General features: G+C 42.5%; 3 protein-coding genes across 5 annotated transcripts; 2 read left to right on the top strand and 1 right to left on the bottom strand.

The window, feature by feature from the left end:
• Positions 1–217: 217 nt before the first annotated feature.
• Positions 218–7,478, bottom strand: pus10 (pseudouridylate synthase 10). Of its 2 annotated transcripts, XM_004065543.4 has the most exons (18): positions 7,367–7,478; positions 6,005–6,132; positions 5,636–5,905; positions 5,480–5,566; positions 5,367–5,401; positions 5,170–5,284; positions 4,990–5,051; positions 4,052–4,097; positions 3,888–3,952; positions 3,726–3,811; positions 3,527–3,652; positions 3,364–3,420; positions 2,218–2,294; positions 1,196–1,251; positions 996–1,113; positions 761–903; positions 590–689; positions 218–515 (listed from the first exon to the last, which is right to left on the bottom strand). In XM_004065543.4, exons 2-18 carry the CDS (start codon positions 6,128–6,130, stop codon positions 477–479), a joined length of 1,608 nt encoding a protein of 535 aa, XP_004065591.1. In that variant the 5' UTR covers positions 6,131–6,132; positions 7,367–7,478; the 3' UTR covers positions 218–476. The 2 variants fall into 2 exon arrangements, with proteins under 2 accessions (XP_004065591.1, XP_011480821.1); XM_011482519.3 differs by having other exon boundaries at positions 5,367–5,566.
• A 196-nt stretch (positions 7,479–7,674) lies between these two features.
• cct4 (chaperonin containing TCP1 subunit 4) lies at positions 7,675–15,296 on the top strand. Its single transcript, XM_004065544.2, has 13 exons — positions 7,675–7,990; positions 8,513–8,565; positions 8,643–8,732; positions 8,832–8,940; positions 10,676–10,940; positions 11,014–11,146; positions 11,448–11,587; positions 11,678–11,774; positions 13,190–13,300; positions 13,387–13,517; positions 14,649–14,883; positions 14,956–15,069; positions 15,147–15,296. Exons 1-13 carry the CDS (start codon positions 7,873–7,875, stop codon positions 15,159–15,161), a joined length of 1,611 nt encoding a protein of 536 aa, XP_004065592.1. The 5' UTR covers positions 7,675–7,872; the 3' UTR covers positions 15,162–15,296.
• Positions 15,297–16,065: 769 nt separating this feature from the next.
• fam161a (family with sequence similarity 161 member A) lies at positions 16,066–24,310 on the top strand. Of its 2 annotated transcripts, none has more exons than XM_004065619.4 (7): positions 16,066–16,392; positions 17,129–17,397; positions 19,834–21,030; positions 21,269–21,436; positions 21,517–21,616; positions 23,292–23,431; positions 23,520–24,310. In XM_004065619.4, the coding sequence occupies exons 1-7, from the start codon at positions 16,237–16,239 to the stop codon at positions 23,806–23,808; spliced, it is 2,319 nt and encodes a 772-aa protein (XP_004065667.1). In that variant the 5' UTR covers positions 16,066–16,236; the 3' UTR covers positions 23,809–24,310. The 2 variants fall into 2 exon arrangements, with proteins under 2 accessions (XP_004065667.1, XP_020562940.1); XM_020707281.1 differs by having other exon boundaries at positions 16,308–16,392; positions 16,786–17,397.
• The last annotated feature ends 673 nt before the right edge of the window (positions 24,311–24,983 follow it).

The following is a 24,983-nucleotide window of genomic DNA, read 5'->3' on the forward strand; positions in this document are numbered from 1 at the left end:
TTGAGTCTGAAAGGGACGGACGGATGGATGGATGGATGGACCTCAAGTGACAGCAAATTTCTGAAGAAAATCCAACAGACGTCCCTGCATCTGTAGCACACACAGCTGTTTCCTCGTCAAATGTGTGAAGCTCCTCATTGGACACTGATACTGATTGGAGTTTCCTGAGGAGCATTTTTCCTCTAAATAATCAGTAAAAAAGTCAGCGCTGACACGGTTTCCTTTGCCAACACTTCTTTTTAATCGAAAACAAAGATCATCTCTGCTTGCAGACGCTTTTACAGAACTAACTTAAAACAGAACGAAGACACTGTCAAGTGTCACTAAACCTGAGATGCAGGTCGACTGATCAACAGAAAGGATAACGAGAACCAATATGGTCAGCTGAGAGCTTGGCTCAAGCTCCTCCCCTCCAGAGAGCCACCACGCCGCCTCCCTGAAGTGAGCTTTTCTCCGATGAAGAACATCTTCCGGGGTCACTCTGGGATGGCGGGAGGCCAGTCCACGTCCACAGACTGACACAGGAAACAAAAGTTAGACTCAACGTTTGGACACGTCGGGTCAGAAACGTTTAGGTCGAGGGCCCCACCTCCACGTCCAGCTCCAGGATGTCCGTGTCGGTTTTCAGCAGCTCACACAGGTTGGGTTTAGTGCGACCGAAGTCTCCGTGCACAAACTCTTTGATGTAGCTGTTCGTCAGGCGTTAAGAAGTTTCCCGCAGCGGCTCTGACAAAATTAAACTAAGCAGCAGTGAGGATACGTCCCGGCCTGCGTTTTCAGCCGCAGGTAAAAGTGGTGATCGTCCACGTAGCGGGCGTTCATGCTGTGGATGACTCGCTGTCGGACCGCCAAAGCCCGCCGGTGCAAAACCCTTAGAGGAGTCTTCTGACCTAGAGTCAGGTCCTGATGAGACAAAACGGCATTTCAGAATGTGTTGCTGTGCTGCGCATGGAGAAAGAAAGTCTAGTTTCTTCTGATCGTTGGACCAGATAGACCTTGATCTCATCGATGAAGCCAATGTCTTCTTTCTGAATGGGCCTCTGGGTCCAAACAAGCGCCGTGTACGACTTGGTTTTCTCCTCCTCTCCCTCCTTCATCCGACCCATGGCCTCCCTGCAGTTTGACACACAGCGCCGTCAATCGCGCTCACTCGTCGACCCACAGGCGGCCGCGCAGGTGAGGCATCCACGCTCACCTGGTAACAATCTGCAGGTCTCGCACTCTGATCTTATCTGAGGACTTGTTTATGGTCTGAAAACAGAAGACAGTAGCGGCTCTGAAGAAACAAATTCCTTTGTTTTTTATCTCATTTAATCAAACATTTAAACAAGAGGAGAACCCCCTCGTTTTAAGAGGGTCCTGCAAGGTAGATGAGAAATAATGAGAAAGACCATTTTTTTTATTTAAACAATTGACATTTGCTATATTTGGTCGCTGCATGTGAAAAACTGTTTAAGCTCGAGTCATTTATAGGTTAGTTTTAGTGATGAAAGAGCAAAATATCTTAAAATAGTTGGGATTAGAATGAATTACTGATAGAACTCTGAAAAAGATCTAAAAGCCCTAAAAACTATAAATCTGCCTCTTTGGTAGAAAAAAAACTGACTTAAGCTACGTACTCACTGGGCCCATTCAAGAACGCACGGTTAGCCCACGGTGTTCACACTGGACAAGCAGGGGGGGTCTTCTTCTTTTTAATACTAATAATAATTGATACTTTATTTATCCCACAGTGGGGAAGTTCTTCTCCGCATTTGACCCACTCCCCGGGGGAGCGGTGAGCTGCAGCCGAACCGCACCAGAAGAGGCTTCATGCGAAATGTTGTAGATGTGCAAATCTCGTAAAACTTGCTTCTTTTTTTTTTTTTCCCCACAGCCCCAGTCCAATATATGAAAGATTTGGCATCCGGAACAAATCACAACTAGGAATTTCTCCTCCATGATCAATTTACAAACAGTTGGCTCTTTTGTGACTTAAGAGGGACACCGTCCATACGTCAAATCCGGGTCAGAGAGGTCAAAGTTCAACCTTGTTTAACTAGCAACGCAAGCCCAAAAACGGTCTTGAAAGCGTGCGTGAAGACCCGAGTTTTGAACGCAGAACCCCGAAACACTTGCTTACGTAGACTTTTCTTTGGAAGTGGCCGTGTGAACGTATTTTGCAGAGCTTTGAGACTTTTGCATTATAAAGGAAAGCTCAAGAAAGACTTTAATCACCTCCTGTAGCTCTTTCATCTCCAGTTTGCTCAATCTGGATCTGTGTGGATTCTGCAGCTCCATCGCAAACGGTCGTCCTGTTGGAAAACACGCCACATGACAGTAAAAGATACAGAATAAGAAATAGGTAGATTTATGTATTTCAATTAAAAAAACAATCCTGAATTTCAACCCTTTGACTTCCGGATTGAAGCACTTTAAAAAACAAAATCAAGTACCCACATGGTGATGTGCAACACAACCATTGACTGTACACGACAACTGAACTGAGTGACCCCCCCTCCCAGCGAGAGACATAGACTTCTATAGAGAAACACACAGCTTGGTCAGAATAACCATTCTTGCTCATGTGCTTGATCTTCCTAATCTTTTTTTTCCATTTTATTTGCAGTCCAAGTTATATAAGTTACAAAGTGGCCAATCAGATGCCTCAACAAACGTAGGTGGTCTCGCATTGAGCGTCTGAAAAGTTTAATTATTTTGATTTTTTTGTAGCCAGTTTTTAAATTGTAGGGGTGTGGCCTTCCAACAAGCTCACTCCTGACTGGTGAGGGTGGTTGCCATAGAAATGTTGACTCAGACCGACTTGGATCAATCACCGCTCACTGACGACGTCCAGCCTTCAACATGGCGGCGACCGTATCACAAGAAAGTGACGACTTAATTGACCGCCTTTGGTTGGAGCTGACGGTAGGTGTGTGCGATGACATCACACTCACTCGTTCCAGGCCTCAGATACAGTCAATGTAAACAACCAAGCAATTCAATTGTGATATCACAACACGGTTGTGTCAACAAGCTTCACAGCTGTCGTTTACTCACAAGAAATCGCTTATTTTCCATTATGTAAATGTAAATTAGCTCCATTTTAAGGCAGAAATGAACATGTTTACATTCTAATTTCACCTTTTCAGGAAATTTTATGACTTCATCACAGCTATATATTAATGTTTTTACAAACATTTTTGTTTTGCTAAACATTTTTTCTTCAACGTGTGCAGAAACGATTGACAGGTGGGTTTTGAACCGTCTGCTCTGCAGCAGCCTGAAACACCGTGAAGCAAAAAAATCTGGTTTCAAGTTTGGCTCCGCCGTCACATGACCCCATAGAGCGTCCATCTCCGTTAAACGGCGCGTTAAACTCACCGTTTCCCAGAGTCCGGACATCCACGTCTTCTCTACCAGACGAGGAGAAATTAAATCCTGCCAAACCAGAAGCAAGGCTTTGTTATGATGGTTATCCCCGGTTTACTCGCTGTCATGGGGTGGCGGCTTCGGGACTGCGGCGGCGCCTCAGCCGTGGACTCACCGCCAGCTCTGAAGGCCGTCAGGATGGGCGCTGCAATCAGCTCCTCCACCGAGGACTCCATCCTCCTTTCTCCATCAATCAACCAGGGAGTCTGAGGCAGACTGCGGCAGAACTTGTTGTACCTCCCTGGACGCGCAGAGGAAGAGGAGACGGGATTCAGTCGTCACCAACACCTTCAGGACATTTTCCAAACATCTACCTGCTATGAAGACGGACACATGGAGGCACTGCACGTCCTGAGGGACGCAGCTGCAGGCTGGCCGGGCCGGGGGACAGGGGTACTGCCTGCAGAGGATGAAGCAGAAATTAAAAAAACAACTAACATTTGATGAAAAACTCTCCGTTTGAAGGCGAAACTTACTTTAGGAACTTGTCGTCGGATATCTTTTCCAGAGCTTTGACCACAGCCATGCGGGTGAACACCGACTGTAGAAACAAACAACAGTTTTTTTACCCAACAGAAGAAAAACAAACAACAATTTAGTGATGTTTCAATATCCTTAAATCATGAAACTTTCAATTCACCTGCTTGTTTTTGGTGGGTTTGAAGCAGTCGGGACAGACTTTAGCTCTGTTGGAAAAACAGAAGTTGAAGGTTTTGCTTTTGTAGACGTCACTCAGAAACTTGATTCTGTCCCGCAGCCGTCCTGGACAGAAGGTCCAGATCGTTTTTACGCTTCTTCTGTCTTACATCGCCTTTGAATGAAAACTTCACAGTGAACGACCCCCCCCCCTCCCTTAAAAAATATAATAATAATAAAAAATGACGACATCATAGTGGGAGAACCATAGAATAAAATGAATGGAAACAAAATCTGTTACGTGGCTCAGAAAATCTTGCAGGCTCGTGTGTTTGTGTGTGTGAGTGTGAGTGTGTGTGTGTGTGTCCCAAGTAGCTTCACAATGATGCTCGAGAAGTTAGGAGGTGAGAGATCAAAATCCTTTAGGAGGAGTTTAAAGGTGTGGTAAAGGCGATTTTTATTTTTGAAAATTAAAGATTACAAGTATCTTCCTGAGGTCAAAGGTCAACAAAACATCAGTGGTGGTTGTAACTTTTCCCCATGCCCAAAATTCATTTCTACCGGTTACTAGGTGCATGCCCACGTTTGCTGAGTTTTAGATTTTGTGGCGGATGACAGAAGGATTGCACAAACAATCGTATCCTTCAGTCCAGGACGTCTGTGGGACAGAATGAAAATGTCCATGAGTCATTAAAAACAAGGATATACAGTACAGAACAGAGGTTTGGACTCACCTTCTCATTCAAATGAATGGGAAGGTGAGTCTAAACTTTTGGTCTGTACTGCACGATTAAAAATATGTGTGTTAAAGCCAGAATAAATAATAAAAACCTCACAACAGTTCAGCGAGTTTTAAAAACCTTTACACAGTTCCAGCAGGTCCACGCGTTCTTTTACAGCTTATCATTGTGAGTGCAGGAGCGGCCAGCGTCTGGCACTTACAGGAAGTGGCAGTCAGAGTCCGTTTCTGGATGAGTGAACTCCACGCCGACTTCAAAGCCGCTCTGCAAACATAAAGTCAGCTTCATGTGAATCGTGTGGTCATCAGATCACGGGAAAGGCCTCCGAACCCCAGCGAGGCTTTTGATTTGCTCAATCGTTCCGCTGCTGAATGTCACCTACTTTGCCAACTACAGCAACGCCCCCCAACTCCTTTGCAACCAGACTTTGCATGATCCACTTGAAGGCCTCCTTCACCTGGATGACATCATCTTTGTCGAGCACCAGACCCTTTTCTCTAGACGAGCAATAAAAGGAAACATCTCATTCAAAGCACTGGATCACTTCTGACGGCAATGATGTTCTCCACGCCCTCTGACCTCACTTCCTTCTTCACGTGGAGCCAACAGGAGTGCTGCAGGATGAAAACAACAGCGCGCGTCACCGGGATGCAGCTGATGACTGCGACGACGGAGGCCCCACTTTCACTCACCTCACGGACGCAGAGCTGAGCCGGCAGAGAGATGGACAGCACCAAGGAGTCGAACTCGTACTTCTGTGCCTTCACCGTGTCTGCTATCTGTGAAAACACAAATGTCTGAGCTGTGGCCAAAACTCTCCTTGATCGGCCGATTTCCAATCAACACACCTTAACTGCCTGGTTTGTGCCGCACAAATCCTGCAAGATTCCCAAACACGCCACGCAAACTTGAGATTCACCAAGATTTGACTTTTCATCCTCCGACGGGTCGGCATGATCGCCGGGATCCAGCTTAACTCTTTTACAGGGTGGGCCCTCAAGCACTTCTGCTGCATCATGGGAGTTGTTGTCTTCACCAGTGGACGCCGCAGCCGCTGGATCCTGAACCTTTTCATTTTCTCCTTTCAACACGAACGCCTGCATTTCTTGCAGTGTCACCTGCACAGGAAAGTAAAGTCGATTATCAGCAGCTCTTTATTTAAAGCATCGTTTGTTTTCCTTTCAACCTGAAGTTTGCTCGAGCCTCGACGGTCTTACCTGCTCCGGCTGCCGGTAGGCGGACTGGACACCGACGCAGCAGAACCGCAGGATGCAGCGAGCGCAGCATCCGGCCACCAGCAGCTTCTGGATGATGGGTTTGTCCTTTTCCTTCAGCGGCAGCATGACTGCAGGTCACAAACAACCCACGTCAGAATCACTTATGTCACTACCACATTAAAAAAACAACATCCTTTTCAGACTAAAATGTGCCCCTCTTTCAATTACTTTTGTTAGACTTTGGCTGTTATTTCTTTAATCCCAGGATAACTGCAATGAATGACATGCGACACAATAAAATACTGTTGTATTTTGAGGTAAAAATGACTGTTAATGTCTAAAACTACAATTGTTAACAAAGCTGATTCAAACTGCAGCTTTTATCAGGTCAGAAACATGAAGAAAAAAAGTTGAAACATTGAATCCTTTCACCAAAAATTGTTTAACCTCGTTTTCTTATTTTTTTTTATTTTATTCATCAAGACGTGTTTCAAACGTTTTCTGCTACAGCAGCAGAAGAAGAGCCGGGAAGTTTTGTCGTACATACAATTGAAAAGAAATCTCGATATTTTATAGTAAAATTGAGAAAATCAGAGCAGAAAGCTTAAATATACTGAGGATTTCTCTAGGATTATAGAAGGATTAATTTAGTTACAGTACTCATATGAATATCCAGAACTGTAATTTGAATTTGTGTTGTCATGTATGTCGTTAGAAAGTTAAATACACGTTCTGTCATTGATCAATTAAAACCAGCTGGTTTTTGTGGTTGATTGAATAAAAAGTAATATTTTATAGAAATACCTGTTCTAATGTTCTGTTTTTCCGATGCTTAAACATGGAAGTGAGTCAGAACGGATGCCTATTCAGACTTGAGTTTAAAAAAAAGTATGAGAGATATAAAAACTGGACTCTAAGACATGTAAAGGGAAACAAATAATATAATAAAGTGGTTAAACAGATACAGTTTTTGACTGTTAGTTTGTTTGTTTTTGCTTCAGTGTAGTAGCTTAGGACAACCTATGATCCCTTATGAATACCAAAATATTCATAATAAACAATAAAGAAATGAATTTGTGAACATAATTCATGGAAATCCTGGGATTTTGCGGAAAGCTAAGCCATGTTTACTTTACTGGATTTTAATACATTTTGTAGTTTGTAAGCATCTCTAAAATTTAGGGAGCCATGGTGCTTATTTACACCGTTAAAATGTGCAAAACAAACAAACAATTTTATTAGACAAACATCCACCGTTGACTGTCTGTCCGGATTGTGCTACAGACAAACAACCTTCATTTAATATGTAAGAACGCCTAAGCGAAGAATTTAATTTACTTAAGGCAAATAACTGTATATTACCTGATATGGAGAAGATTATCCAGCAATCAAATACAAAAAGAAAGCCTTGTTAGCTCAGCTTCTCCTCAACATGTTCATCCAAATAAGTCTCGATTCACAAATCAGACAAAGCTAATCAAATTACATAAGTGTGCGACGTAAATTAAGGGTTTAGAACGTACATACGAACTTCTATATTAATTTGTATTTTATAATAAATTATTCATATTTGATTCAATACACTGAAAATTGATATAAACACAAATTAATGGTTTTATTTAAATCGGTGACAGCGATATTTGATTGCTATTGTCTGGCTACGTCATCTCTGAGCGCCAGGCGATTTGACAGCCGGGTCCTTCTTCCGCTTGCTGCACCCCCTGTCTCTGGAAGGTTCTGTGTGCGACCCGGTGAATATACTACAATCCGAGTCCATCTGCACCAGAATCGAACCGTTTTATCCACGGGGTCTATAGATCCCACTCCAGAGATCCCCGGTAACCGTTTGCATCTTCTATTACGCCAGGATGCCCGAAATGAAAGCAGCACCGAGAGCCCCAAGCGGAGGCAAAAACAATGGAGGCACCTATGTGGACCGCGACAAGCCCGCCCAGATTCGTTTCAGCAACATCTCTGCCGCCAAAGGTAGGAGTGATGTCTGCATGTCTTCGTAAAATAGGTCAAACGGAACCTAGACCCCCTTAATCCGGCGAAGTTGGGCCGTCGGGCTCCGTTATTCAGGGGGCATGACGAAGCGCCCTGCCCATCCATTCACCGGCCCGTTTAATTAAAGGGAAAAAACGCTCCCAAACAAGTGATTTACCTCATCAGCATGAGTGAAAATGACTTTGCACGTTATGTCTATTGCAGCAAATCATTAAATTGTTTTAAATGTGTTTAAAAGATGAGAAAAGTACAATTAAAAAAGGAAATAGGAAATTCCCCAGGATACGCAGGACCCAAGCTGCCTAAAGCAATGCCTGCATTTTCTGCAGCACCATTAAATAAAATCACGCGAAATAAAATTAATTTTCTTTTGTAAGAAGGTACTGTTCAGTATCCAGCACATCACAAAGGATCACATTTATATTTTTTAAAAGCCAAGAATATCAGTCCTTTTATTACTGAACTTTGTTGGAACCTGGTCTGATCTGTCTCCTCCTTCAGCCGTTGCAGATGCCGTCAGAACCAGCCTGGGACCCAAAGGAATGGATAAGATGGTCAGTTATCTGACCGTGTTAAATTTCACCCCAAAAAATCTCATTCTGAGCTAATCAAAGTCCGTATTTTGTTTCAGATCCAGGATGAGAAAGGAGATGTGACCATCACCAACGATGGAGCCACCATCCTCAAGCAGATGCAGGTGCTCCACCCATCTGCCAAAATGGTGCGTTCACTTTAGCCCGTGTCTTTGTTTGACTCCACATGAATGAGTCGTGCTTCGTCGGAGCCTTGCTCAGAAGTTTGTTGGTTCTGTTTCTTCAAGCTGGTGGAACTGTCCAAAGCTCAGGACGTTGAGGCCGGAGACGGCACCACCTCTGTGGTGATCATTGCTGGAGCTTTGCTGGAGGCCTGCTCCAAACTGCTTCAAAAAGGTGAGGCTTCCATGCTGTGAATGTAAAATTTAAATTTCAGCCAACTTTCTGACTCGGGCGGATTCCGCTTTGAGACCTGAAACGTAAAAATATTAAAATTCTGATTTATTTTTATCTTTTTATCTTTTCAAGTCCCTCTCCGATCATATTTTGATCTATTTTTTAAAGTGGCTAAATACCATAAACTTTTTCTCAAACACCTTTTTTTTTCCTCCTGTTCTTCTGGTTCACAATAATTGAATACATAAATACTCAGAAATGCATTTTTAAATCTTAATTTTCTTCAAATATGTCACAAGAACATATTAAAAACGCCATCTGCTGGAATTTTGTTCATTTCCTAAACGCTTAAAAGAGTTACAGAGCTCTGGTGATAAAAGTTGGGGTGTGTACTAGTAAGAGTCTTGTAGTCGCCATGATCATGTTTGTTTATAATTCCATTTCTGGTCATGTGATTAGTTAGGATGTCATTTAGGCACACCTGTCACCTGTGTTAGTTTGGTTTGTCGGTTTGACACAGAGGGTGCACAGGGCCCAGTATTTTTTGTTGACCGCTTTTACACTTGATTATGTACAATACTTTTCTGATGGATCGTACCACATGTGTCATCTGAGGCAATAATGAAGTGGAATAAATCACGACACACAAGAAAAGTGGATTTCATGGTCATAGTTTTCTGTGGAGCGCGTCGCAAACAGGACCTGCCGCAGCCTCTCTAGCGCCTCATAAGCCCCCAGCCGCTACAAGTCTGGTGATGTCGTTGTACATTTACCGCAATTCGATACGTATTGTGATGCTGTATCAAAACAACTTTTGAATATTTTTTAAAGAGTATGACAGAAAAAACTCAACCCGAATATTAATAAAATTAATTTTTTTTTAACGATTTCAACGTTAAGCACTGCAGCAGGTTTTTTACATACAAGTTGCTTTTACCCAATCAAAGCTTCTACTAAAAGCTTCTACTAAAAAATACTTTAAAAATAAAGGAAAAAGAAACAAAGTGTGGTGATGAGGCAGCATGACAGGGTGAAGGAAAGTTGCCTTAAAGTGGCTAAGATGCTTGATTTACATGCAGCTCCGCTTTCTCACACGTGGAAGTAAACACGGATTTCACCGCTGATTGACACAACGTTGGCCTTTTTTTCAGAGCATCGTTCACATCACTCTGAACTAGAATCTATTGCTGTGAAGTTCTGCAGAACTGTGGCCCGCTTTGCCGACTGCATTTAGTCTGAGGCTCCGTGCGTGACCAGCGGCACTGCTTCGCTTGTTCTCATCTGAGCACGCTGCAAAGCACCGCAACCCACGTTTTTATATGATACTGGCAGCAACATGGCACAGAGTTTAAGTTTGGTACCCATCCCAAGTAAAAACTAAGTGGTTCATGTCTCAAACATTGCGAGGCTGACTGAACATTTAACACAAGGTGGTCATTGGAAGGTCTTGCTGGGTTTTTTGGTGCGGTGCTGCTCAAAGAGGCTCAGTGGGCGGTGCTGCCACCTAGCGGTCAGAGGTTTAAGTGGAAAACAAGAGTCGGACGCTGAAGGACGCTCATAAATAATTAAATAAATATCGTCCTGACAGCAATTGATACAAGTATCCCCAAATTAAATATTGTGAGATATCGCCACATGGATTCTCCCCTAAACCCTTAGGTATAAATGGATTGAGTAAAGATCAGGTTGTCCTGTTTCAGCAGTGAAGTTGACTCTTTGTTGTCGCATCCATCAGGAATCCACCCCACCATCATCTCCGAGTCCTTCCAGAAGGCTGTGGACAAAGGCGTGGAGGTGCTGAACGGAATGAGCCGGCCCGTGGAGCTGAGCGACCGGGAGTCGCTGCTCAACAGCGCCACCACGTCCCTGTGCTCCAAGGTGGTGTCGCAGTACTCCAGCCTGCTGGCGCCCATGAGCGTGGACGCCGTCATGCGAGTCATCGACCCGGCCACGGCCACCGGCGTCGACCTGAACAACATCAAAATCATCAAAAAGCTGGGGTGAGGGTCCCCTCTGTTTTCTTGTCGCGTTGTTCCTGACATGGTTATTCAAAATTGTCATTTGTGAGTTTAGAGGAACCATCGACGACTGTGAGCTGGTGGAAGGACTGGTTCTGACGCAGAGAGTGGCCAGTACCGGGGTGACCCGCGTGGAGAAGGCGAAGATTGGTTTGATCCAGTTCTGCCTGTCGCCTCCCAAGACCGATGTGAGTCACCTGATAAATGACAACCAGGACTTTTTCCTGAGTCAGCAAATGGTTTTGTGATAGCTTTAAGAAGTTAAACTGTTTATAAAATCTGGTATATTTTCGTAACGAGGGTCATTTTGTTGCATACAGACAGAGAAATCCCCGGTGTTAAAGTTTTAATGCTTAAAACGTGTATATTGATCTAGAGACGTTTGAACTGAAAGCAAATCAAACCCAAGTTTTCAATGTTTTGCTGAGTTTTTCCACCTTAAGTTTGGGTTTTACCCTAAAACTTTCCTCCTCGATTCTATTTGTGAAGATGGACAACCAGATAGTGGTGTCGGATTACGCTCAGATGGACCGCGTGCTGCGAGAGGAGCGCTCTTACATCCTGAACCTGGTGAAGCAGGTCAAGAAGGCCGGCTGCAACGTCCTGCTCATCCAGAAGTCCATCCTCAGGTACGGCCGCTGACCACAGCGGAATGTGCCGTCTGAGTTTCCTGTCCGTTTCATTCAAACCGGTTTGCTTTTGTGGAACTCGTGTGACAGAGACGCTCTGAGCGACCTGGCACTGCACTTCCTCAACAAGATGAAGATCATGGTGGTGAAGGACATCGAGAGGGAAGAGATCGAGTTCATCTGCAAGGCGAGTGTCGTTGCTGTCGCTCTGTTAGCTTCGTTTCATGCATTTCTACCGAATCTTGTTTACATTTTTGTATTTTTGATTCTGCAAATACTAAAAAGATGCTTCTTAGAGTTGCTTAACTCCCCCCCCCACCCACCCACCCCCCTTTTTTTTTTTTACATTTTATTCCTAATTCTTAGAATTTTGTGGCCTTTGAACATTTTTTTTCTATATTTTGTTCAAATAATTCACTTTTAAGATTTTTTTTTTGTGGCAATTCTATGGGATAAGATAACGGTCAATATGAAACATATTCATAAAAACACAGTTCTGCACATCTTTGCAAGAATGTGTGAAACAATATTTAGGGTCACAGGCGAATACATCGAGTCCCGAAACATGGATTCGACTGAGTGAACAGGCGCTCTCAGCCTCATTAATTAAACTACAACAGAATTTAACCATTTAGAATAATATTCATCCCCTGGTAGGAAAATGGTCTAGATAAAGGAAAAACAAATAACAGTCGTGTCCTGCCGCATATTTTTTGTCATCAGGCGACAACAGCTGATCCCTCATATTAAATTTTAAAAAAGTTAGTGATCATCATAAAAAGATATGATTAAAGAATGATGAAAAACACCTGAGCAGGCGGCGGAGAGATCACCGCTTCCCGTCTGCCAGCCGACCAATGATGGCAGGCGGCGGCGGCGGCAGGATTCCCGTCTCTGCCGCTGTTCTCGGTCAGCCGCTGCATGGAATCGGGATGATCCCCTCCAGCTTATTCCCGGTGTTTTTGACCGTCTAACTGGAGATATTTCTTATTCAAGACGAGCAAGAGTCGTATTCCAAACAGACATGTCAAACATTAACCGAATGTTGTATTCACATTATTGCAAAGTTTGTCTTTATGAATATGTTTATTGACATTCAAAGCTTGATACCAATTTTTTTGGCACAACTTCAGCTTCTTTTGTTGCAGCTTTCTTTCTTTCTCTCTATAAACCTGAAAGAAAACAAAAAACTGAATTTCAAAGTGGTAGATGTCCTTTTATTTTTTCTTGCAAAAATCCAAAACTGTTTTTATGTTTTATAACAGATTTAAAGTGTATAAAGACAGGAAAAATGTCAAAATTATAGGAAAAATGTTTTTTTTTAAGAGAATCTTATTTAGTTTATTGTAGGTTTATCTAATGACTTATTACTAATATCACAGTTGTGTCATAACTTCTTTGTTTTAAGCTCAAAGCCAATAACTTTATTAAAACTTTCATGTTAATTAAAAGTTTATGATTATAGTTATATTAAGGTTTATGTCATTATAAACCGATGTGATCCACAAATGCACCAGTGAGTTCAGACTACCAAGATTTAAGGCATGAATATGGGTTTCCTTTTTGACATAAATAATAATAAATAGCCGTGTCCTTTTTCAGACTATCGGCACTAAGCCCATCGCTCACATCGACCACTTCACTCCAGAAATGCTCGGCACGGCGGAGCTGGCAGAAGAGATCAGCCTGGACGGTTCTGGCAAACTGGTGAAGGTACGGTCTCTGCGGATCACCATGCAAGCCGCCTCCCGCCCAAAAAGACCGTCTGTGTGTAACTGAGCCGCTGTTGCCCGGTGCAGATCACAGGCTGCAGCAGCCCCGGGAAGACGGTGAGCATCGTGGTCCGGGGCTCCAACAAGCTGGTGATCGACGAGGCGGAGCGCTCCATCCACGACGCGCTGTGTGTCATCCGCTGTCTGGTCAAGAAGAGGTCAGCCACTTCATTGTTGTGCTTTTGTCACACACACACACACACACACACCTCTGACAAAGGCGCTCCTGCTTTGGTTTTGTTCCTGCAGGAGCGTAACAAGCAGAGGAAGAGTATTGTGGAAAGCTCAACGTTCTCTGCTGGTTGTTCAGTCCGCTTAGCCGGAGAGCTTTCTCACACTGTACTGTGCTGTCAAAATGCCGATGTGTCACTTTTTCTGAATCAGTTATTGATCCGGTGAGCACAACTGATTTGATTTTGATTTGAAAGGAAATGGTTTATTTCAAGCAATCAACTAAGAATAAGACACAAAAACATTACAATCATCAGTTATACATTCATACAGTGACGTATCAATGATCCCAAAAAACGTCATTTCCTGTAGTCATGGCACAGAGCAACCCCGCCCCCACTTCCCTTCCCCATTGCTGAGAGCTCAAAAGTAATATTTCTGTCTGCTCCTGATTCAAAATAATTTAAAGAAATCTTGAGTAGTGCCATTTTAAGCTTGATGTCCTCCATCATCACAAATAACGCCACAAGGACACATTAAATGAGGGATCTGTCGTTGCAGAACCTCCAGGGGCGACTCAGTATTTGGCAGCAATCCTCAAAATACGCTTCATCTCCGGAGATTTCCAATGAAACCCCATCTTTGAAAATCAATCCCAGATCAGGCCGACATACTTCCAGTTCAGAAGTCACATTTTATTTGTCACATACACATACGTCCATGTAGTGACATGTACTGACTGCATGGCTGACCGGCAAAGTACAAAGCTTAAGTATTAAAACGGTATATAAAAGAATAAAATAGTATTTTGAAAAAAGTTTTTAAAAAATCTATCAAAATCCATTACATTAAAGGTTACAGTATTCTACTTTTTTACACTTCAACAAAATTCTGTTTTCATTGGAAAATATTCCTGTAGAAATAATTGTAATTTTGAATAAATTCAGCTGTTGAAAGGTTTGTATTATAAATAATATTTAGATCTGAAAAAGGGTTTAACTTTTGTCTCATTAAACAACAAAACCTCTGACATGACCTCAGTTATGTTTGCACATATCTATGTATATACTATATGTTTTTGGTCATAAGCGTATGCTGATTGTTCCTCTGTTCTTCAGGGCTCTGATAGCAGGAGGCGGAGCTCCAGAGATTGAGCTGGCCGTGCGTCTGACAGAGTACTCGCGCACTCTGGCTGGGATGGAGGCGTACTGCGTGCGCGCGTATGGTGATGCTCTGGAGGTCATACCCTCCACACTGGCGGAGAACGCGGGCCTGAACCCCATCTCCACGGTGACGGAACTCCGCAACAAACACGCACAGGGAGACAAGATGGCCGGCATCAACGTCCGCAAGGTCGGCGTGCTTTCCTTTTGCTCCGTCTGTGCGCGGTTGACAGCTTGACAGATTTATTTATTTTTTGGACAGGGGGGGATTTCAAACATCTTGGAGGAGCTGGTGGTGCAGCCCGTGCTGGTTTCCATCAGCGCGTTGACTCTGGCCACAGAAACGGTCCGTAGCATCCTCAAGATCGATGACGTGGTAAGACTCAGAACTGGATTCCCTTTTTCATTTTACAGAAGTATGATTGGAAATTAATTTTTGTGTTCTGGTTCCAGGTGAACACTCGATAGGTCTGTCCGGTTTCTGAAGCCCGTTTGTTCTGCGAGGGATCAGAGCATCACGTCGACAGCAGTCTGCTCCGATTTCTGCTGTAGTTATTGCATTGCCTAATTTAATAAAAGGCTGTGGGGTTTTTTTTGTTGACACTGCTGCCTCTTTTTGTCTTTCTTTCTTTGTCTTTGTCTTTATGTTGCACTAAAGTGTAGTACACAGATTTAGAAACATGTTCTGGTCTTCATTTTTTTTAAATTGTATGTCTTGAAAACCGCTAATTTGAAAAAAGTATGTGAAATATTAACGCAGAGTTAACACGTATTTACCAAATAATTTCTGCAGCATGAAAAGATGCATAAAATCTGGTTTCTAGTACTTATCAGACTAATGGTAACATTATAAAACATGACCTAAATGTAAAATGTTGATTTGCTGTTATAAAATAAGGTTTTCTCTTGATTAAAGAGTAATGACAGATCTTTATTTGTCATTGTCACGCATACAATAGAATTTAAAGTGATTCCTGGTCAGTCTAACACTCATACCTTAAAAAAAATTAGACTCCAGGCGCCGGTGCCTCTGACCTCATGCTCATCCAAGACGTGGACGGTGCTGCTTTTCTATAGAATTGGTTAAAAATGTAAAATCTTTAGATAGAATTTTTGTGTGTCTTCAAAAATTGGGTGATGATCATGGCCTGGTTCAAAAAAAAAGTCCTGCTTCTATGCAAAATAAATTCAATGCATAAGTAATTTTATTATTTGAATTAAGATACTTTTTTTTATTTAAGTAGCCGTTTTCATTCAATTAATCAAATAAGAAAAAAATATATACATTTTAATGGTCAGAACCTGTGTTTACTCGATTCATTTTAAGCGTTCAGTTTAAAAATGTACACGTTTCCAACGCTTTTATTTTGTATCAGAGCTTTGTTCTTTGCTTCCGTTTTACGTCACTTCCTTCCTAACGATGCTTCTCCGTTGCTAAGAAGCCAGCCAACCTGACAACGACTGTTCCCTCCGGGGAACGAACTAAGTAACAGAACCTCATCAAGGCGCTTTTTTAAAAAAAAAAAACTGTTTCAACAAAAAGATGGCGAATCCTCACCGGACGAACGTTTTATTAACTTCCTGTCTGAAGGCGCCGGTGGACCCGCACACCAAGGCGCCGCTTGCGTCATACGAGCGCGGGGCAGTCCTAACGCACGCGACTGCAGGCCAGCTGGACAACCGGGACTATGAGAAAGAGGTAAACACATGTTTAAAAATATTTCACAATAAAAGTCACACTTTCAAAATAATAATCTTTCTAAAAATAGTTAAGACAACTCTGTATTTATTGAGATATATAGAAACTTTGTATACACTTTAGATTGGAGGTTGTTATACTATATTTTATTTATTTATTTATTTATTACAATGTGAAGGTGGGTGAAGCTGTTGTTTTCCTGTAGTCTGAGTGCAGCTCCCTCTGACCTGAGACAGGTTATGTCCAGTTAACAGGATGTTGACAGTTTCAGGTCAGCCAGGTGGAAGGGATTTGATCTGTCATTTGTTGTCCCGTCTATTTTTGGATTTCTGTCTTCACTAGATTACCAGAAGTCTTGTTGGGTCGGTAATCTCTTTTATATCCTTTTAACAGCAATGACCTTCTGTGGAAAAAACACCTCGTAGCAAGTTGGTCTAATTTTCAGAAACGCTTCTGACAAACATCCTTTTTAATGGAGGCCGGACACTTTAGGAGGAGTAGATGTCAGCGGAGCTCCTTCATGCTGAGCTCACCTTTGTGTTCCAACCATATGGCTCTGATCATTGTGACTGCAGGATAATGAGCTTAGTCCTGAAGACCTTACTGCCCCTCAACAGGGCAGCAGTGTTCTTTAGGGCATAGAAGTGAAAACAAACTTTTAATAAATTCATGTAGGAAGCCTTCAAATACCTGTTAATTAACATGATGATCCTTGAGTGACCTTTGGGCATTTCAGCTGGAGTTTTGGGACTCGGGCTCGGATTTCTGTGATGAGGACTGTCTGGGGATGGGAGGAGCTCACGTGGGGGGCAGCTTCAGGGCAGCCGTCGACCGCCTGGACCTGAGTGAAATCTTCTTCTCCAATGAGGAATACTACAGCAAGCTGGAGGAGCTGAAGAGGGCCCACGAACGCACCATGGCAGAGCTGGAAAGCATGTACCAGCAGAAGCTGCAGCTCAGGTCCGGTGAAGCTTTTGATATGAAGGCCCTGGATATCGGTCACAGGTCAGTTGGGCCGGATTAAAGGAATTTCTTTGACAGTTTAACACTAATTTTGCAAACCGAGACTATTGTTGTTGTTTTTTTATTTTATATATTAACCATATTTTCACTGAGATTAAGGGACTTTGATTATGAGATATTCATTCCTGCAGAAATAAAATAAAATAATTAGCTCAGCTGCCTACAATTGAACATGTTTTAGGGTTGCTTTTAAGAATAAAAAACAAATTACCTGGAAAGCTTAAAGATTTCCTCTTTAAATTTTTTATTGTTCGCATGTCCATTTCTTTTTTAGATTATACTGTCATGCATGGAAGAAAGCTTCGGCCTATCTTATGCATGTTTTGCAGGATTCAACCATTGACTGTAAATGAGAACTGAACTGAGTGACCCCTCCCTCCTGGCGTCCCAAACAGGCCAAAATCGCATAGACTTCTATAGAGAAATAAACAGAAGTTCTTCAGTCATTCTATTTTTCAGAATAACTATTCTTGCTCTGAAACCTTTTTTTTTAAAGACCCACTTCTATGAAAACTGTGATTTTCATAGAAAATCACAGTTTTGTGGTGTTTTTAACATGTTCTTATGGCATTTTTCTGAAGATGGAGGACAACTTTGAAGAGAATTAAGGTTATAATTGCATTTCTGAGTATTTCTTTATTCAAATTGCTGTGAATCAGGAGCAGATGAGACAAAAAACAGTTTGAAAAAGAGGATATTTGTGATGTAGAAAATACGCTGGGTGGGCCAAAAGCTCCCTGCTCCATTCTGAGCTGGAATCTGGATCTAGACTGTACGGTTGAAGAGCTTCACCATCATCCACAGTAATGTTAGGTTGGGGGTGTAAGGGCCTGAAAGGTAGCGAGAGAGAGTGTAAACAGAGAACTCTCTGCTGTGGGTGACAGACGTCATCTTTAGCTTAACCCCTAACCCAAAACTCAGAGGTGAATTTCTAATGAACTCCTGCCACTCTGCAGAAACTTTTAGCCAAAAAAAAATTATTTTGGCTAAAAACAGCATAATCATAATTGAAAGACCACTGGGAATGCTCTAAAAATCAAAAGATTATCATAATTCTCAATAATCTTAGTTCTTTCATGATATTTTTTCTGTTGTAAAGGTTATTCAAGCTATAAGCTGACCCATCAGATGCCTCAATAAAATTCAGCGGCCAAAGTTTTGTAAACTTGATTGACAGGTGGTAGAAATGTGGACTTCCAACAGTACCGATTGGTGAGAGTTGTCGCCATAGAAATGCAGGGGTCCAATTTGGACATATCACTGCTGACTCCAACACGGTGGTGTCTGTATCGCAAAAAACAGACGACTGAATTGATTACATTTTGTTGGAGCCATAAGTAAACCATTTTCCATGGGTGACGTCACATTCACTCAGTCCAGTTCTCATATACAGTCAATGGTTTTAAGTAATTGGCTTTGGGCGGGGTTTAGTCTGTGCTCGAGGTGGGTCCAAGTCTTACTTGAGCGGGATTCAAACGGTAGTTATTTGGAGAGTCGTCTAAGAGTTCATAATTCTTTTGAGGCAGAAAAAAACCATATTGTCTTCTGTGGAAAAGGAACTCGATTATAAGAAATACCTAACTTTTAGGGTCTTCTAAATCTTTCTACACGTATTTAACGGCGCTTTTACTTCCTTGCCATATTGACCCAACTCCACTTGAATTTTTTCTTTTTTTTTAAACTAGAAGGAGCTGCATCTCCAGAAGAAAATGCAGGATTGAATGCTAAATTGCTGGAAAAAAAAGAAACTTAAAGGCTAATATTAACACAAAAGAAATGATCAAAGTTGACCATAAATAAAGTGAAAACTGCAGAGTCACAGAAAAGATGTTTTTGTAAAAATGCCAGCGCCGAGTGTTGAACCGGCGAGCCTCTGCACCAAGAATTCCCCTGTGTATTTCAATGGAGGCAGAAATCATGGAAATTCTGGAAATATCATGAAATGTTCAAGGATTTGAAAGACCAAAAGTCAAACCTGGAAAAAGCTGAAAGAGCTGAACGTTTTAATAGTTTAATGGTTAAAATCGCTGAAAAATTGTGGGAGTTAAGCGCAAAAAACAAAAATAAATATGGCGGAAGATATTATAATAAAGAAAGAGGAACAGGAAAACAATGGGTTGAATGGTTTATCCCTTGTGCTATCTTGTGGGGTCAAATTGACCCCCACCCTTACATTGACCTGTTATCCCTACCATGACAAAGGTCATTGAAGAATAAAGGTTCAGCACACTGTCTTGTGGGGTCCAGATGACCCCACTCCCAATGTTAACTTGTCTCCGAGGGATGTTAAGATTGGGAGTGGGGTCATCTGGACCCTACAAGATAGCACATTACAGCATTCAACCCAGTGCCACAAAAATGTTGGTACTTTTTTGATACTTAATGACTCTAAATAGAGTTTGTTTTATTTGTGTTTAGACTACAGTGGACAAATATGAGTCCAGCAACGTCACGTCACTGTTTGAGGAAGTCCCACTCTGCAGGCGAACTCAGGCGAGATTCTGTGCTGTCCGACTCTTCAGAGGAGGACGATGCTCCCAACGATGTGGAGAAAGGTCTGCTTTTCTCTCCCAAGGAGCACATCAAGAACATGTGGAGGGATTTCAAAGTGTCCTCGTACAACCACCAGCTGTCCTCCTCCCTGCAGAGTCTGCAGGGGGGGCAGAAGAAGGCCCAGCAGAGGAGGCAAGGGAAGAAGAGCGGACGGCGGGACAAACACAGAGTGACCGTCCCAAAGCCTTTCCACATGACTCTGCGGGAAGCCCAGAGGCGAAAGCTCGGCATAAAGACGCGTTCAGAGATCGAACTGGAGAACATGGAGCTCCGTCGACAGCTGGAGGAGGTGACAGAATGCCAGAGAAAGTTCCGTGCCAGCCCGGTTCCCGCGCACGTTCACCTCCCGCTCTACGAAGAGCTCCGGGAGCGAAGCGAGGAGAGGCGACGGACCCTGCAGGAGCGAGAGGAGAAGCATCTCGGAACCGTTCAGAAGCCCTTCAGCTTCATAGAGAGAGAGCGGCTGAAGAAGGAGCAGAAACAGCAGGGTCAGCCGTCTGACCAGGAGAAGGTCAAACCCTTCAAGGCTAAGCCCGTCCCCAAGTCTGTGTACGCTGCAGCTTCAGGAGAACAACTGAAAGAGGAGCAGCTGTACAGGTCCATCAAGATCCAGATGAGGGCCCAGGAGATGCTCCAGAGCTCGTCCATGCCGCCCAGCATGCTCACTCGACGTCTCAGTGACCGTAAGAAGAACAAAGATGGCTCTGCAGCGGAAGGAGCTGGCAGCTTCTCCCACCGGCCACAAATCAACAAAGAAGTTCCAGACTTTGACGCCAAGCACAGACGCTTCCAGAAGCACCTGGAGAAGCGAAAGGAGGTCAAACCCACCACCACATGTGAGCCCTTTGAACTGAGGACGTCACAGATCTCCTCCCACAAAGAGCGCATCCTGGCCGAACTGGAGAAAGAGCAGAGCAGCCCTCGGATGCGGCGCTGGCCGTGCGTCAGCCCCGGAGCCGTGCGCACGCCAAACTCCAGCCTCTGCTCATCGCTCTCAGGCAGCCTGGAACTCCTACCTGCCAAAATCACAGACGCCACAAAAAAACGCCACGAGGCCGTGAGGTACCATTTCAGTACGCCAGAACCCTCTGTCATTGTAGTTGAGATGTTAAAAGCCTGTCCCCTTTAGGCGTAGTGATCTCCTCAGCATCTCTGAAGTTTTCTGGACCTCCTTTTCATCTCCCATCATCCCCATAGCTGCTGTGCTGTTCACCCCGCATACATCCCAACACGGACACCTATCTACCTGCTAACCCCAAAACCTTCCTCCACCTGTGACCAAATGATCTATTCTGAGTAGAAAGGCGCTGGAGCAGAGGAAGAAGGCTGAAGAGGAGGAGGAGCGCTGGAAAGAAAAGCAGAGGCAGAGAGAGAAGAAGCTGCAGAGGGAGGTTTTAAAACGCGCCCAAGCCAACGACCCCCACCTGGCCCTTTCACAGACCAACCAGAGCAAACTGAAAGAGTTCAGGTAGCTGAGCTGACAAACACAAAAAGAAGGATTGAAAGTTCTTCTTCATACTTGAAGCATCTTTGTTTTACCGTTCACAGGAAACAAGACATTCAGCGCAAAAAGGAATACAAGCAGGAGGTTAAAGAGATGCAGCAAAGAGTGAGAGGAAGACCACTGCTGTTGGAGCAGGTTGCACAGGTGAGCTGTTTGAAATCTTCTAACATGAAGTTTCTAAAAACCCACATCTAGGAACCACAGATTGACTTTTATTAGAGAAAAAAACTCAATGGATTTACAGCCAAATTCAGAAATGTGGTTCATTTGTGCTTCACAGAAGGAATAAAAGGCAAAACTTCAAATGTTTTGTCTTCATAAAAATGTTTTTCAGGAAGAGATTCGTTAAATTTGCAATTTCATTCATGCAAAATTATTTCATCTGCACAAAAAAAGGTTTTAAAATTGAAAGCTGCTGTTTTCCCTTTTATTTCACTGATGGTGATTTAGCATCACTAATAAACAGAACTGTCACGGTGCACAGAAATCACATCAGAATTTCTGTTCTCTGCACACAAAACAATTGAAAATCTAACTCATCCTTAGCTAATAATAACAACAACAGCAACAATAATAATAATAGTGCTAATTTATGAAAAAAACACACATGAAAACATGGTTAAAAAAAGCCATAATTAGCCAAAAGCTTGTTTTCATCTGTAGTCCCTGCATGGCCGCAAATACATTTACAAAGAAATACATAATACATATACAACTTACTATAAGAAATAGATGAAATACCAAACCAACCATTTAATCGCAGCATCAAAACAGGCTTATCTTTTAGTGTTGACAGCTGCGGGTGTTGATAAACCACAATATCAGCGACTGACGAACTCTGCCAGAGGATCTGGAGACAATTTATGCAGCACTTTGTAAATCCATGACAAAAAATAAAACCCAGCAGGATTAAGTTTTCCGTTAAAAAAGGGGGCATTTCTTAAATCAAAGTTTATTCATGAACAGGAACAAAGTAAACGTTGTTGAGGTCAAGTAAAAACACAGATTCCTTCTTCTTCTGGAGCGTCTTTACGTTCTTGTTCTTAGATCGATGCCGGCGTATGGTGGAGTATTGGGGTGGAGCTCCAATACTGCAAGAAGGCCTTGGTTCAAATCCTGGCTTGGTCGTTTGTGTGTGGAGTTTTTTACGGTTTCCTCCCAAAGTCCAAAAACATGCTTCATAGGTTCATTGGTTTCTCTAAATGGCTGTGAGTGTGATGGCGTGGCCCTGTGACCAACTGGTGACCAGTTTGGGATGGACCCCACCTTCACCTAACAGTAACTGGGTTGGCTCCAGAATCCCTGCGTCTGTGAAAGCGATTCTAAAGATGGATGGATCCTTAAACTGAAAAAAATGTACCATTTAAGTCCAGTTACCACTAGAAATCAATTTAATTAGCTCTGAAGCAGCTTTGTTGAGGGAAATGGTTTTACGTGTCCTGGGTTCTTGTCAGCAGATTTGTATCCCACGGTGGTGCTAAAGCTGCCTTAAGGCAATAAAACCCAAAAAGCTTCTACATTTCTGATCACCATTATTGCTATTTTCTTTGTCAAAAAAAATAATTTTGGGAACCTGTTTTAAAAGTTGTAAATAAAAATAACCGTTTTCCAAATATCCATCTGTTGTTGAACAGCACATTGCCTTAAGAAGACAAAGAAAACATCATTGTGATGCACCTTAGAACATTCAGCGTTTTTTTTTTGTTTTCTTAATTAAAAAGTGTGGATATATCACAACAAAGAATCCCCGCATGCCTGAAGGTGTCATTTCTTCTCATTGTGTCACATTACCTCCCTGTTTCGTGTGCTTTGCTATCAGAGGAATGCCAAGCAGGCAGCAGAGAAGCGCTACATCGACGCCCTGCACGGATGTGACCTGACTGAGGAGTTCATCAAAGGCAAGGCCCCGGAATCAGCTTCACTGCGCAAAGCATCTCTATCCAGTGACAACAGACAGAGGTGAGTTGGATTTTCTGGCTGCAAATGTGTTTTAATAAGTCCTTGTAACATCCTTCACTTACTTTATATTTTTCCTCTGCTTTGTCAGTGAGGTGGAGGAGGCAGAAACGGATTTTGAACGTGTTCAGTTCCGAAGGGTCTTTGTGGATGATGAAGACACTGATAATCCAGGTGGAAGAGAAGAGGAGGAGGAGAATGGAAAAGCTTCATCGAGCCTCCAAAGCAGCGGCGACGCCAGTGATCCCAACACAGACGATGACAACCAAAGCAATGAGCAGCACTACTCTGATGAAAGTTACCACTACTCGGATGATCATGAGAGTTACTCAGAGGACAGCCAGCCCGATGACAGCAAACAGCAGGAAACAGAACCGTGATCTCAACGTGGGAGTCGCACAACTTCCAATGTTTTAATATTTTAATATGTTACAGGAACGGTTAACACCAAGAATGAAAGATGAATGAAAAGAGATAGACAGTAACTAGCAGTTGTTTATTCTTCCTAAGAAAATAAATGCTCTGTTTTGGACTCATTGATTTCAAACCGTTTGTGGATAACTTTGAATTATTAGAAAAAGAATCCTACATTTTAAGCATCTCTGATCATCTTTACTGTATGTATCTGTAGTGTATTTACATTTTCATTTCAGTGCTCTTCAACACATTTCATTATTATATTTATTCGTTGCTTGAGCTGGAAGTGGAAGATTCTACTTTACAATTGCGTTTGAAGGTTTGTTGGAAATTAAGACTTTTTTAGCAGATATTTTTTAAAGTCCCTACCTGAGCATCTTTTGATTTTTTTTTAAAAGTTTTTCCAGTGGGTCTTTTATTTAGGATTGTACTGTTTTTACCCAAAAATAAAAAAAATAAAACGGTCTTTTTCCATAATATAGTTTCTGCAGAGCTGCAGTGGTTTATTAGAAATTCACTCCTGAGTTGTGGGCAGAACAGATGGCCCAGCGCTTCACAAACTCCACCTAACATTAGCCGTGCAACAAAAATGGCGAAGAATATCGTGTTAGATTCCCGCTCAGATGAGGAAAACAGAGACGTGCGTGATTCATTCGTCCATGACTGGATGTATCAGAATGGAGCGGAGCAGGGAGCTTGTGACCGGCCCCGCGTCCGTTATTTACGTCACAAATATGATCTTTTTCAAACAGCATTTTTTCGTCTGCTTCTGACTCACAATGATTTGAATAAATAAATACTCAGAAATGCTATTTTAAGCATCATTTTCTTTATATTTGTCCTCCATCAACAGAAAAATGCCACAAGAACATGTTAAATACACCAAAAAAGGCCATTATCACTAGAGTGGGTCTTTAAATAGGCAGTGCGTTTTTAGTCTAAATGTGGGGCATAGATGTAATAAGATGAACTGATTTTACAGTTTCTTTATAGTAACCCATAAAAACCCAGACCCATTTTTCCTGAAAAATGTAATAATGTAAAAGACGTCACAAACTGACGGGTTAAAATGTGTTTTATGAGATAATTATTTCATCATTGAGCCCCAAATCAGTTAAACAATACACAAATAATAATA

Source organism: Oryzias latipes, chromosome 1 (assembly GCF_002234675.1).
Source record: "Oryzias latipes chromosome 1, ASM223467v1".
Taxonomy (NCBI): Eukaryota; Metazoa; Chordata; class Actinopteri; order Beloniformes; family Adrianichthyidae; genus Oryzias; species Oryzias latipes.